The sequence below is a fragment of the Oryzias melastigma genome, linkage group LG5, assembly GCF_002922805.2.
Source record: "Oryzias melastigma strain HK-1 linkage group LG5, ASM292280v2, whole genome shotgun sequence".
NCBI lineage: Eukaryota > Metazoa > Chordata > Actinopteri > Beloniformes > Adrianichthyidae > Oryzias > Oryzias melastigma.
The window spans coordinates 6,464,535-6,480,396 of record NC_050516.1 but is presented as its reverse complement, the minus strand read 5'-3'; the positions used below and the strand labels follow the sequence as shown (position 1 = coordinate 6,480,396).

The window sequence follows — 15,862 nt, the reverse complement described above, 5'->3', positions numbered from 1 at the left end:
CATTCTACACACCACCATCCTGTGCTGTCTGGAAACACTCTCACCAACCACTACTTTACAGTCACTGATCTCCTTCAGATTACACCATGTACATAAGATGTAGTCTATCTGTGTGCTTCTACCTCTGCTCTTATAGGTCACTCTATGTTCCTGTCTCTTCTCAAAGAATATATTCACTATCGCCATTTCCATCTTTTTTGCAAAATCAACCATCATCTGTCCTTCTACATTCCTCTCCTGGATACCAAACCTGCCCATCACCTCCTCATCACCTCGGTTTCCTGCACCAACATGACCATTGAAATCTGCACCAATGACAACTCTCTCATTTCCAGGGATGCTCATCATCACTTCATCAAGATCCAACTAGAACTTCTCCTTCTCTTCCAGCTCACATCCTACCTGTTGGGCATACCCTTTAACCAGGGCCGTGCAGGACATTTGGAGGGGCAGGTGCTCAAAGTCAAAAAAAGGCACATGGAACAAAAATTTGAAGCACCTTACAATCTATACGGTCTATACCTTACAATATATGGTGCTGATTCATGATCTGCCCTTAATTATTATTCATTAGTAAAAATAATAAAATAAACTATAAGAAATAATGTGTCTTAATTGCATTTGTACATATTCATTTTTTGTATAGCCCATATTTACAAAACACAGATTGCTAGCTTCAAGGAGACAAACTAAAATTCAAAATTAACCGACACTTTAACCAAATAATGCTAGATTACTAATCTAAAAAATATCGGATGAAGGGACATTACAACAGTAACCAGAGCAAACGTTAACTAATTCAACCAAATTGATCCAAATTTTTAGAGGGCCTATATAATGTTAAACTAAATGCTCTAGACTTTGAGCGATGTTTTATTTATTTTTTTTTAGCATCGTTTTGCAGGGTGTTCTCTCCCCCACTTGCCTATGTGGACGGCACACACCTAATGTTGGCAAAAGCAGCCCAACTAGCCTATCTTGGTGTAGGTATGTGAGAAAAATTTTCAAATTAGGTTGATTGCTCTATTTATATCACCATCCCCTGAGTTAAACCCAATAGAACATCTCTGAGACATTATGTTTGGGTCCATTAGGCACAGCCAGGTTGCTCCTCAGACTGTACAACAGCTCAGGGATGCCCTCACACAGATCTGGGAGGAAATGCCACAAGACACCATCCATCGTCTCATTAGGAGCATGCCGCCACGTTGTCAAGCATGCATACAAGCTGGTGGGGGCCGCACAAGATACTGAAAAGCATTTTGAGTTGCAGAAATTAAGTTTAGGAAAAAATGGACTAGCCTGCCACATCTTAATTTCACTCTGATTTTATGGTGTCTACTCAATTGAGCCTCTGTAGGCTGAAAACTTTTATTTCATTAAAAGACTTGGCATCCTTTTGTTCCTAAGACACTGCCCTATTGTTATTTGTATAGATATCCAACTTCATATTGAGATCTGATGTATCTAATGTGTTTCTTTAAAGTGCTCCTTTAATTTTTTGTGAGCAGTGTATTTGTACTGAATCATTTCTGTTAGTCGGAAAAGAGACAGACATCAACAAACAAATGAAGAGGGTCACTTCTTCTGACTTTTGATCACAAGTCATGTGATTAGGCCAGTGAAAATGTTGAGACAACAGGTTTTCAAGATGTTTGGGTTGCATGAATTAATCTTGCTACACCAACTTTTAGTTGAATCATATCAGGTCAATAAGTATGTCTCATTTTGGGACTGAAAATTCATTTAAATCATGTTAAGCATACATATTCATTTCATGCACATTGAAAAATTGCCTTTGACAGTTGTTTTAAATTTGAAAAACTGATTTATTTATTTATTATTTTATTTCACAGGGACAGTGCACATTAATATCATCGCTGCAATGCGCCAGAATTAGCCCAAAAGCTATTTTTCATCCGTAGTCCCTGGACAGGTGTTAAAAATTATCAACCTAAAAACATCAGTTAAGTACGCAAGTAAAAAATATAGAAACACATACAAAATACAAGTTAGAAAATCAGTTAAAATACATATAACAATAATAAAATGCACACAGTAAGAAACATTAAAACTATTATAAAAGACTCAAAGGTGGTACAGAATGGACAGGGAGTGGCAGGCAATTAAAACAATTCAATGTAGACATGTTTGTTGTCATATAAACCAGTGTTTTAAGTGCGTTTTAAACAGAGTGTTTGTGGTGATTTCTCTGATTGCGTGAGGGACAGAGTTCCACTCTTGTGCTGCTGTTACGGAGAAGGCGCTCTGACTGAAGGCACTTCTCCTCAAAGGAACTATACGGTCCTGTCGAACAGACCCTCGAGTCACTCTTTGGGATATGGATCTTAATTTAACAAATTGGTTGAGTGGAGGGGATGACATACCATGAATGATTTTATAAAATAAACATAGTTTTTAGTACTTGATGACATTCTCCCAGTTTTACAGTTTGTGTTTTTGTAAAATGTCACAATGATGATATCTCAATGGTTTTTTATACAGTGTTTTAACTGTTTGTTTGTAAAGTGACTCCAGAGGTTTTAATGCTGATTTGTTTGCCTGAGACCATGTAGTGAGACAGTATGTCATGCATGATAAAATCATTGCATTCATAAACGTAGCAGCTTGCAGTGACATATTAAATTAATATATAGACATATTAAATAAATTGATTCTTCTGTTAATCAAACTTTTAGTCTTTGCTTCTCTTAGTTCAAGTTTAACTTTCCGTTAGCCACAGCGATCCATGCTCTGAAGACCTCTTGGATAATGCTTTAATGTTCTGTACTTTAGGATCACTCACCATTCACCCAACCATCTGGAGTTAGTCCAGATTGTAGCAGAACAACTGCTGATCCTGGTCTACATCACACCCGGATGCAGCTGAATCCAATGGTTCCCAGTCAGTTTTTAAAGTTCAATTTTAAGCATTTATTATTGTTTTTTAAACCCATAATGAGTTTGTCTTTACAGCTTTTTTTAAAATGGTTTGTTGAGTGTTTTAAGTGTTCACAGCCATTTTAGAGTTTTAACGTCTGCCAACCAGTTTCTGCCTGATTAACCCAGGTCATGACAGAAACACTGGAGTAACTGTGCTTTTTCATTGCTAGTCTTCAGCTACAGAATATAATTCCTCTAATATCAGAACTTAACAGTTTTAAGCATCAGTTATAGACAAAAGACTTACCTTTTCAGATTTTTTTAAACACTTTGTAGTAAGTGACATCGTAGAATCTTTTACAGTACTCCCTTCTTATTCGTGGGGGTTAGAGACCTGAGGCATCAGCCAATATTCCAAATCCGCAAATATGGAGAACCCCCATCCCCTGCATCTGAAGGATGTCTATGCCACTCCATATTAATCAAAAACACTTCGGATCATGCTTTGTAAAGCATTTATTAAAGAAAATTGGATACTGCATACTGACACAGATGAAAAGTGTCTCTCTGTCTCTCTATGCTTTAAAATCAGGGGCGAGCACTTCCTCCTCCATAAAATAATAAACACCGGCTGCCGATGATAATTATCCATTGCGATTATCTTCTTCAGCATATCAGGATTTTTTAGGCCGAATCTAAGTCAGCTGATGCCTTAACTCAATGAAGGGGCATGGATGAGGAGTGTGTGCTCTTCCTGCAGGGGGGTGTGCACCAAAGCACACTCCAAAGGGGTTCCGCTGTGCTCTGCTGTGCAGAGATACACCTCAGCAGTGCAGAACTTCCACCGACACAAAAATGTTATATAAGCAGCTCGAGTTGTCTGAGTTTTTGTGTCAAACCGAAAGAGTCACGTGACAAAAGAAAAATCTGCAAATATGGGAAACTGTGAATAAAGAAGCGCGAATGAGCAGGGGAACACTGTTAGCTTTAATTACTTTTTACAGACTTTCGTGTATATCATTGTCTATTGTAATGTTATGCTGTCACTTTTAAGTCCTGTTGATGTTCTCTCAATTTTTCTTTTCTTTATCTCTCTTTTTTAGTAAAGCACTTTGGTACCCTGATGGCTTTGTAAAGTAAGTAAGACAAGATAAAAGACATGGAGGATAGTGTAGCCTCAAGATCAATGCTGGTTGACAAACAGTTGACATTTTTGAAAAACACATCAAAGTACTATAAAATGTTTTGTGTTCAGGTATCAATTACCTTGGGCGGAGGCTTCTTCAGCAGAACCAAAAGAGCTTGCAGAACCAAGTTGGAAAAACGAGGACCAATGGGGACATAGTCAAGCAGACGCTCTATGTCATCCACCACCACACAGCTGAGCTGGGATTTGTAAGCATCATCAAAGACCTGTAGGTAAAGCAAGCAAGTTAATTCAAGTAATAGGCAGGAAAATGAAACCTAAATTCAAGATGGAAATGCCAGCAAAAAGTCTTAGAAACAATACTTTAAAGATGATTAATTATAGTTAATTACTACTTAATTAAAAAAGCTACTAAGTTACTAACTGAATTACTTTGTAGTAAAGTAACTTGATACCAGGAAAAGTAACTATTTTACTTGTATATATCTCCAATATATATTGCATCTTAAAATATAAAACATAAAATCAATCACAAATGAGAAACAATAGCTGATTTCTGAACTAAAACAGTCTAAACTAAAGTGGGTGCCCCTGGCCTTAAACCCTCATTTATGGTAAAAAAAATAAACGAATAAAAAAGTCCTAAAAAAAGATTCTGGGAAAATAAAGAAGATAACTCTGGGATGTCCTGAGGTGTGTGGTATTGTGTGTAAAACACTGTTGACTACCATGAAACGTGACACTTTTTGGAGCTCTTACAGAACCGCCCTTCTTCACAGTTTATAATTACATCTAACATAAAAAAATAATGTGAGATCAGAAATTGCTATCATAAATTGATTTCAGCTGATGAGATGAATAAAAAGATGGTTTCCTGGTTTGTGTTGCTGTTGTCCTTTTGGCTTTTCCCTTTAGGGGTCGCCACAGTGAATTAACTTCCTACATGTAAGCTCTTCTTCAGCATCCTCCACTCTAACACCAGCCACCTTCATGTCTTCATTCACTGCATCCATAAACCTCCTCTTTGGTCTTCCTCTAGACCTCTTTCCTGGCAGCTCTAGACTCAGCATCCTTCTACCAATATATTCACTGTCTCTCCTCTGAACATGTCCAAACCATCTCAGTCTGGCCTCTCTGACTTTATCTCCAAAACCTCTAACATGTGCTGTCCCTCTGATGTATTCATTCCTGATCCTATCCATCCTGGTCACTCCCAAAGAGAACCTCAGCATCTTCATCTCTGCTACCTCCAGCTCTGCTTCCTGTCTTTTCTTCAGTCCCACTGTTTCTAGTCCAAACAACATGGCTGGTCTCACCACAGTCTTGTACACCTTTCCTTTCATTTGTGCTGAAACTCTTCTGTCACACATCACACCTGACACTTTTCTCCACCCATTCCAACCTGCTTGCACTCTCCTCTTCACTTCTTTTCCACACTCTCCATTACTCTGTACTGTTGACCCTAAATACTTAAACTCCTCCACCTTCTTTATCTCTTCTCCCTGTAACCTCACTCTTCCACTCTGGTTCCTCTCATTCACACACATGTACTCTGTCTTACTGCGGCTAACCTTCATTCCTCTCCTTTCCAGGGCAAACCTCCACCTCTCTAACTCCACCTCCACCTGTTCCCTGCTCTCACTACAAATCACAATATCATCTGCAAACATCATAGTCCATGGTGATTCCTGTCTAACCTCATCCGTCAGTCTGTCCATCACCATTGCAAACAGGAAGGGGCTCAGAGCTGATCCCTGATGTAATCCCACCTCCACCTTGAACTCCTCTGTCACCCCTACAGCACACCTCACCACTGTCTTACAGCCCTCATACATGTCCTGCACTGCTCGGACATACTTCTCTGTCACTCCAGACTTCCTCATACAATACCATAGTTCCTCTCTGGGCACTCTGTCATAAGCTTTCTCCAGATCTACAAAGACACAGTGGAGCTCTCTCTGACCTTCTCTGTACTTCTCTATCAACATCCTCAAAGCAAATGTTGCATCTGTAGTGCTCTTTCTTGGCATGAAACCATACTGCTGCTCACAAATGTTCACTTCTGCTCTTAGTCTGGCTTCCACTACTCTTTCCCACACCTTCATTGTATGGCTCATCAGCTTTATTCCTCTGTAGTTACCACAACTCTGCACATCTCCCTTATTCTTAAAAATGGGCACCATCACACTTCTCCTCCATTCCTCAGGCATCTTCTCACCACCTAAGATCCTGTTGAACAACCCGGTCAAAAACTCCACTGCCATCTCTCCTAGACACTTCCATACCTCCACAGGTATATCATCAGGACCAAGAGCCTTTCCACTCTTCATCCTCTTCAAAGCCCCTCTCACTTCACCTTTACTAATCTTTCTTACTTCCTGCTCCACAACCGTCACCTCTTCTACTCTTTGTTCTCTCTCATTCTCTTCATTCATCAACTCTTCAAAGTATTCTTTCCATCTTTCCATTACACCACTGACACCTGTCACCACATTACCATTCCTATCCTTGATCACCCTAACCTGCTGCATGTCCTTCCCATCTCGATCTCTCTGCCTTGCTAGTCTGTACAGGTCAGTCTCTCCCTCCTTACTACCCAACCTAGCATACAAGTCATCATAAGCTCTTTGTTTGGCCTTTGACACCTCTACTTTCACCTTACGCTGCATCTCCCTGTACTCCTGTCTACTCTCCTCAGTCCTCTCAGTGTCCCACTTCTTCTTAGCTAGTCTCTTACTCCGTATACACTCCTGCACCTCCTCATTCCACCACCAAGTCTCCTTATCAACTCTCTTTCCTGATGACACACCAAGTACACTCCTACCTGTCTCCCTGATCACATTAGCTGTAGTTATCCAGTCATCTGGGAGTACCTCCTGACCACCCAGAGCCTGTTTCAACTGTTTCTTAAAAGTCATGCAACAATCTTCTTTTTTCAGCTTCCACCAGTTTGTCCTCTTCTCTGCCTTTGCCCTCTCTTTCTTCATCTTCTTCACCACCAGAGTAATCCTACACACCACCATCCTGTGCTGTCTGGAAACACTCTCACCAACCACTACTTTACAGTCACTGAGATGGCAGGGAACCAGGGTAAAGTCTGGATATTAAATCCCCTCACTACAGACCAGTGATGTCCAGTTAAGTTTGTGGGTGATGAGGCACCAACTCTTTTAGCGTCTGATTTAAAAACCAATACATTTACCAACTACGGATTCTGTTTCATATCTCATATCAGCATCCTTCTTTTAAAATAGCAGATACATATTGGACTGAGAAAGAGTGTAAAATGTATACCGGTTCTGTTTGATTCCAAAAGGCAAAACATGAGAATACTACATCTAGTTTCATGTTTTACATATGAATATTATCTTTCTTTTTTTCTTCATACAACTTCTGTTTATCTTAAATAAAAAACGTCTGTCAACTTACTGTCAAAATACCTCACAGTAAGTTAACAGGAGAAATTCTGTATGTAGGACAAACAAAAGTAGGATTCAAAACAAACGATAAATGTAAACCTAAATGTGGTATATACAGCATAGTAGTATATTTATATAGAAAGTGACTATACACACATAATGTTGTATATATACATATTGCAAAGTTGTGCACAAAATATTACTTTGTTCACGGTGTAATTGGACGGAAATAATTAGAATACAGAGATTATGAGTACATTCATGATTAAATTGATTAGAATCAAATAAATTGCATTTAAGTGGAAAAATATTTTTTAAATCAAAAATACACATGTCATGATACTAGTTAAAACACTAAAATACAGACACATACACGTGCACACATATACACTAAAAAGGTTTAAGCCTATCTTATGGGGTCCAGATTACCCCACCCTGATATTGATGTGTGAAAAACAATCCCAGTTCAATGGTTCTTAATCCAGTAACCAAAAATGAAATCTTAAAGATTGTGAGAGGAATGAAGGGGAAATTCTCTACCGATGTGAATGACATCAACATGGCTTTGGTTAAACAAGTAATTGATGCGATCCTGAAACCATTGGAATATATTTTTAATCTCTCATTCCAAAAAGGTTCATTTCCAAATCAAATGAAAATAGCAAAAGTCATACCATTATACAAAACCGGAAACAAGCATCACTTCACAAACTATAGACCAGTTTCTATGTTACCACAGTTTTCAAAAATGATCTAAAAAAATTTTCATAAATAGATTAGACTCTTTTATCGACAAATACAAGATCCTCAACGAAAGACAATATGGGTTCGGGTCAAATCGATCAACGTCACTGGCCCTTATGAATGTGATAGAAAATATAACCAATGCCATTGATAACAAAAACATGTAATTGGAATATTTATCGATCTAAAAAACGCTTTTGATAGTTAATCACTGCATATTAATAAATAAATTGGAACGATATGGCATTAGGGATAGTGTTAGACTGGATTAAAAGCTGCAGAAAACAGTTTGTGAAGGTTGGAAGCGCTTATTCCCAATGTTTGTACATTTTTGGTGGTGTTCCTCAGGGGTCGGTTTTGGGACCAATATTATTTATCTTGTATATTAATGATTTATTTAAGCCGGGGGTCTCAAACTCAATTCATTCGGGGGCCGCTGGGGGCAGAGTCTGGGTGAGGCTGGGCCGCATCAGGATTTTCACAAGAAAATCGCTGATAAAACATTCTAGTGTTCTCAAACATCTTTATTTTAACACAAAATAATGAATTTAATTCATTCATTCATTCATTTTTTAAAAAATTGTTTTAAAAAAATCAATCATTAATAAATAAATAAAATACTAACAATGACCATACAGCAGATACAGACGACTGAAGAAAACGCATATATAGACTGATGGGACAGTGTTTCTGAAATGGTGGGGCGTGCCCCCTGGAGGGAATGCAAATAAAAACATGTTTACAGTAGTTATGGATATTGGGCATAATTCTGTATAGTAGATGATATTAAATTAAATATAGCAAAACAACCTAAAAATCCATTTGGTAGCAGAAAGAGCCGCTGTTTAAAGTGAACAAATGAAAAGAACTGAATCTCTGAATAAAGCAGGAATTCATAACTACTGTGGAGGGAAACAAGGAAAGACTTGTTTTTACTTTGTCTGAAAGTTTTGGAAGGATTCTTAAAAACAGAAAGAGAAACATTAATAAAACAGATGTTTAAAATTAGTATTTAATGATAATAAAAGTACGATATTTTGAGGAGATATATGTTTAACTTGAGCAAATTAACTGATACAAATGATATTTGCGGCTGAAAGTTGTAGTGGAGGCGTGAAAGAATAAGTTCTTCATGGGGGGGGGGGACGATTTAGAAACTCTGGACAAGAGAAAACCATTTGTATTCAGTTTCAAATGTCTGCAACACTTTCAATGAAAAGTTAATGCAAACGCCCGCACACCAGAATTCCTGGACTCCCGAGTCTACGCAAGTTTTTAAGTCGGATCTCGAGCTCTACGCACAAATGGGTCATGCACGCGTTGAATCTTCAACCCGGTTCAACATTTCCACGCACAATCGCTGCAGTGCAGAGCTGTGACCAGTCAGGGACTTGATTTGGGAGCTGCTTGGGTGGCGTCTGCCTGCCTCAAAACAGTGAAGTGCCAAACATTATTACAAAAGAGAAATGAATCATTGCGGTTTGTGCTCGGACGGGTTAATAAGACACCCAGACAGACATTTAAAAGGACAGAGTTTTGACAATAAAAAATATAGAGCAACATTTCGGGGATTTTCAACCGCTCTTACTTTTGCTTCGGGATTCTCTCTGTTGTAGATGTCAGAGGAGCACCAATGAACGGTAAAAATACAATAGAAGAAGAATCTCCTCTGCTACTGTGTGCGTGACCGTGCTGGTCCGGTGTGGATACCACCTGCTGAGCGTGCATTCATAAATCCGCGCAGACCGCGTTCTTGAACATACTGCACGCGGCTGGTGTAGAAGCACCTTTGAAGATTCTGCCCTTGCGCGCATCACTCACGCTAGTGGAACTAGTCAATCTCTCTCGCGAGGACTTTTTCTGCTCATGGAGGAGGAAAAAGCGCTCGCGAGAGTCGGATTTGTCCGCGCTGAATGTTTGATGCATGCGCGGAGATGTCTTATTTTTGCTGGAGTTTTGACATAAATAAAACTCCTTATGTGCCTCTCATTCATTCTGAGACATCCACACCTGGCGCGGCGTCAGAAACACGCTTTTTGACAAGCGGAAGCCAGTGAATTTGTCACGCGGCAAAAGAGGGGCGGGGCACGCGTATTACGTTCAGTGTGTAAGCACTTCCAGAGGCTTCATGGCTCCTCCTCCGCCCAGCTGACTGGAGGAATGAATGAATGAGTGAGGAGGTACTGGAGAGCCCGCCGATGTCCCGCCTCCAGAGCCATATACCTCACTGCAATTGGTTGTTCAGTTCTGCACACACAACTGTCATTCATATCAATCTTGCGGGCCGCACGAACAGTAATCTTTCATATGAAGACGGGGGCCGCAAATCATCACTACGCGGGCCGCAGATGGCCCACGGGCCGCGAGTTTGAGACCCCTGATTTAATATTTCTAGTTTATTACAATTAGTTTTATTTGCTGATGACACAAATGTTTTTTGTGATGGGGATGATTTGCTGCAACTCATAGAAATTGTTAAGACAGAGAGGGAAAAACTGAAGATGTGGTTTGATGTAAACTGTCACTAAATTTAAGTAAAACAAAAATAATGTTATTGGTAGTTGTAGTGGTAAAAATCTAAACATTGACATGCACATAGAAAGGGTGAAACTTGAAAGAATTTATGAAAATAAATTTCTTGGGGTTATAATAGATGAAAAACTGACCTGGAAAGCTCATTTTCGTTATTTACTAACTAAACTGTCCAGAAGCATCTCTGTGTTAAATAAAGCAAAACTGATTCTGGTGCATAAATCACTCCACATTTTGTACTGTTTACTGGTCTTACCGTATTTTTCTTACTGTGTAGAGGTTTGGGGAAAAAACTATAAGACAACGTTACATTCACTTTCAATTCTTCAGAAGAGAACAATACGAGTAATTCACAAAGCACACAAACAAACTATTTATACAATCAAAATTACTCAAATTTTATGATCTAGTGGAGTATTGTACAGCTCAAATAATAATATTTAAGGCAGAAAAATATTTATTACCAACCAATATTCAAAGATTTTTCATTAAAAAGGAGGAAAAATACAATCTAAGGGAAAAAAAATAAATTTTCCCAGCATAAAGCACGTGTAACCCAGAAGTAAATGTATTTTTATCTGTTGGTAATGAAATTCCACCAAAATCCTTATTTCCGTTTATGGATAGGTATTTTTTTAATTTCACCTTTTATTGGTTTTGTTCGTACGGGGTTTACTGCCCCTTCTGGAGATCACGCAAGACTTAAGACGTGATACACGTCTTGTCTTCAGTTCGCGCCACCTCCTGTTAAAGAAGGTACGGATGATTCTTTTCTCCATGTGTATGTTGTTTTATTTGTGTTTTTGGATGTTGGATTTGGGCATTTTTGTGACTCTGTAGGTATTAATGTTCTGGAGACCTGTGTTCACGGATTTGTTATTGTCCTTTCATGTCAGAATAAAACAGAGAGAAACCGAAGACTCGTCATCCTCCTTATTTAAACACAACGCAGAGGAACGGGCGAGGCGTTCAGGAACCAGAGGAACGTGGGAGACGCCCATTGCACACGGACAAATAAAAAAAGGTTTTGTGTTTCAATATGTGAAGTGAAACTGTGGAACAGAACCAGTAAATGCTTGAAACAATGTCCAAACATAAGAGAGCTTAAGTATAAATACAGAACTATGATTATTGATAAATATGTACAAATACAAAACAAAGCAAAACATTAGCATTTGTAAAAATGCGTGATGGACTGCACGGTGGCGCAGTGGTTAGCGCTCTTGCCTCACAGCAAGAAGGCCCCGGTTTGAATCCCAGCTGGGGGATTTGGGACCTTTTTGTGTGGAGTTTGCATGTTCTCCCCGTGCATGCGTGGGTTTTCACCGGGGACTCCAGCTTCCTCCCACTGTCCAAAAACATGCTTCATAGGTTAATTGGTGACTCTAAATTGCCCCTAGGTGTGAATGTGAGAGTGAATGGGTGTGTGATTGAGGCCCTGCGACAGACTGGAGACCTGTCCAGGGTGAACCCCGCCTTCGCCCATCAGTAGCCGGGATAGGCTCCGGCACCCCCGCGATCTAAAACTCAGTTTTTGACTACATCTGATTTTTTGTATTTTCAATTTGAAAGAATACCTGTTTGCTTATTTGGCATCATTTTAATCAGCACAACTTCGCCTATGTGACAAAATCCTATTTTGTCATTTTTTTTCATGTTTGTCAAACTAATCAACATGTTTTTGAATGAAAAAAAATAAATAAATAAAAATAAAAATACAGGCTAAAATCACACCAGGCAGCCCCCCAAAATAAGAATTTCTCACTGCTGTCTATTTTACTTTTTTCCTGGAATTTTTTTCCCCTCTTTTTAAAGCTTTTCATTTTTTTAAAAAATTTTATTTATTATACTTGTGAAAAATAATAAAGCAATTTTTATCTGGGAGAAGTTTGATCCAGCTGGATTTCAGTTTCTGCCATTTTTAGACAGTGCCGGTGCTTGTTATTGTGGAAAACTCATGTTGGTCTCCATACGAAAATAAAATGACTGTTTTCTCTTGGATTTCTAACAACAGAAAGCTCCAATTTGCCTACCCTGGTCCCCCATAGCAGGTGCGCTGCTGCATTACAGCCGTCAGATTGACGTTCGTTCTCCGCCTTATATATTAAAATTGAAGATCGCTTTTGTTCAAAAACTACAAATAAATGCCATATTATTTCTTTAATTGATTAAAATCTTTATCACAGAATGTGAAAAAAAAAAGTTTAAGTTTATTTTAGATGGAGTTTTACTACGTGGATCTCATAGCTGCACATCAGGATGCCAGAGGGCGTTAATACATATTACCAAAATAATTATATTCTATTAATAGCACATTTGTGACGAAGAGGCTGAGACGTTTGGATCCATAAGCAAATGGTTTAATGGACAAGGGCAAGACATAAGCGTGGTCAGAGTCCAGGCGTGGGTCGAGGCAGGCAGGAAACCCAGGAGACAGGCAGAGATCAAAAACCAGGCGACAAAGTAAATAGACACGCTCAGAGATGTATGCAGGGCAGTACAAGACTTCTCGCTTAGGTGGTGAGTGCAGGCAGACTATATACACTGGTAGTGATGAGGTGGATTGAAAACAGCTGAGGAGATCTGGCTGAGTGTAGAGAGGGAGTGCAGGGTCAATACTCAGGTGAGGGCTCCCTCTGGTGGTCGTATGTAATATTGTGCCAAGTTGACTTTATTTGATTATTAATGTATTTCAAACAAATTTTAATGAAAAAAAACAAAACATTTACAGCAAGAAGAAACGGTAGGAAAAAATTTGAAGTAAAATCACTTAGTTTTCTTCCTTAAAAGCAGTTTTGATGTTTTTAGCATGTATTTGGTGCCTTTTAACATATCAGCTTCAAATGAAAAGAATTGCTTTAAATTACCCCACATTGTGGCGATTTTTGTCATGTTTAAATTGTTTTTTAGTTTGACTAAATTCCTCAGATTTTTTTTTATTATCAATATTTTAAAGTTGTAGATTAGATTATTTTGTTTTTTGTCCATAGATCTTTCTTGTGAAATAGATTTCAGCATTTACCTTTTTAATTGCCTGGCACTTGGAGATCTCAGAGTTTCCAATCATCTTGTCAGGAGAGCAGATCTTAATGAAGGGGAACTGAGAGTCTTCTGCTATCTTAGCTGCCAAAGCTGTCTTTCCACTGTGTGGCGGACCTATAAATACAAAACAGGGCTAAAGTATGTCCTCTATCAGTTAGTTTCCCTCTTTTCTCTTACCCTCCAGCAGCACAGCCACCAGTGGGGTGCGATCGCTGTTTTTGGTCTGCTGTACAAGCAACTCGCCGTCATCCAGAACATGGGTAACTGGGTCTCCCCATTTGATGATGCCATTCATGATGTAGCTGGAATAATCTTCCTGGTTTGTGCCAAATGCCTGAAAATATGGAATGTAGAAGCATGAGTATGTAAAGTGATGCCAGCAACAAGCATGCCATCTGAGGTTAAGTGATGCATACTGGTTTAATGTCATTGTTGAGGGATCCCATGAAGTCAGCACGGGTGACCTGCAGCTTCTCTGCCCTCTCCATGTCCACTTCCACAGTGGATGTAGCCTGAAAAAGACATTTAGACAGTCCTTCATTGAAGACCCTTGATATTCTCTCAGTATGAGGAGTGTAGTTTGTTGGGGAAAAAAAACTGCAAGCCAATGCAACAGAGAATTCAGTCCAGATGTCTGAAAAACATTGTTTTTCACTTTTTTCACATAGTTTTTATTGGCTGGCCACTAAACAAAAGCCTGAGTCACAACTGCCCTTATGGGGGGGTGCAGGCTATCTGCGCTTGAAAAATAGGCAAATCTATACAAGAGGGAAGCTTCGTACACAATTTTAAGATCGTGGACCAGCCAGTGAACATGTAAACTTTAAACTTCAAACTTCAAACTTTATTAATTTATATAGCGCCTTTCATCCAAAGGAAGCTCAATGCGCTTATCATAAAATCAAATAAAATACATTAAAAAGACAGTGTGTTAAAAAGCAAATACACAGAAGGAGAAAAGGACATTTAAACAGAATGAGTACCCCTCCCTTCCCCAGCTTCTCCCACCCTCAGAAAAAAAAAAAAAAGGAACTGAACAAAGACTTAAGAACTGCAACTCTGAGAAAACAGTCTGGCTTGGTACTGCTGTGAAGAAACAGTATTATGGGGACCCATCTAATCCAAGGCCCAGTCTGACCACAGAGTCCACCGCCGCAGCGCCAATCCAGCACAGACCAGCACAGGGCCCACTCTACAGAGCAGGGCCCCAGCCGCCCCAATGAGAATAGGCACGGCAACAATGGCACACCAGCAGAAGGAACCCTGGAACAGATGATCCCGTGAGGAAACACTGGAGTTTTTGAAATATATATAAAATAAATAAAATCGTTTAAAACAATTAAAACAAACAATTAAATAATGTGAATATAATAATAGTAAGAGCAGGGTTAATAGACTAAAATAATATAGATTAAAAAAAAATTGATTCAAATAAAAGTCAAAATTAAATAATAAATAAAGTATATAATAATAAAAAGAAAAGACATAATTCAAAACCAACAAAAGGTCAGGTAAAAGCCAGATCAAAAAGGTGGGTCTTGAGCCTCTTCTTAAAAACCTCTACGGTCTCTGCGGCTCTGAGACTCTCTGGCAGGCTGTTTCCGAGGCGAGGACCGTAATGATGAATCGAAGCTTCACCATGTGTTTTGGTCCTCACCTTAGGAACAACTAAGAGGCCGGTGCCAGAGGACCTCAGGGTCCGCGAGGGTTCATATCTTAAAAGCAAATCACTTAAAACAAGAAGGCCCAAGACCGTAAAAACATTTATAAACCATCAGGAGAACTTTAAAAATGCTGAATGGTTCATGCACATTTTTTTCTAAGGGCATGCTAATAGCGATGAGCCCAAAAGTCATGTTCAAATGATAAGTGTGTGTTCATCGCCCGTCCCCTTGCGCACTGCCTGGCTGTTAAAAATTAGAAAAATTGCATACGCACTGGTACGTTTCATTTTCATGAACTGTATGCAAGGAATCCAAGACACTGCTGCGCTCAATGAGTTATATAGAAAAAAATAAAGATGCTACATTACTCTGTTACCATTGTCCGACATATTAAAGGAGCGGCACCATATTGGAAAGGGCAGTAAACAATA

The 15,862-nt window shown here is 39.1% G+C and overlaps 1 protein-coding gene across 1 annotated transcript in view; it reads right to left on the bottom strand.

The window, feature by feature from the left end:
- Positions 1-14,279, bottom strand: part of LOC112144862 (vesicle-fusing ATPase) — a gene marked incomplete at its 5' end in the record, with an annotated part of 59,502 nt that extends 45,223 nt beyond the window's left edge. Inside the window, 4 exon segments of the mRNA XM_024269705.1 lie at positions 4,150-4,296; positions 13,748-13,881; positions 13,945-14,101; positions 14,184-14,279. Of these exon segments, the coding sequence (XP_024125473.1) occupies positions 4,150-4,296; positions 13,748-13,881; positions 13,945-14,101; positions 14,184-14,279 (534 nt within the window).
- Between the last annotated feature and the right edge of the window lie 1,583 nt (positions 14,280-15,862).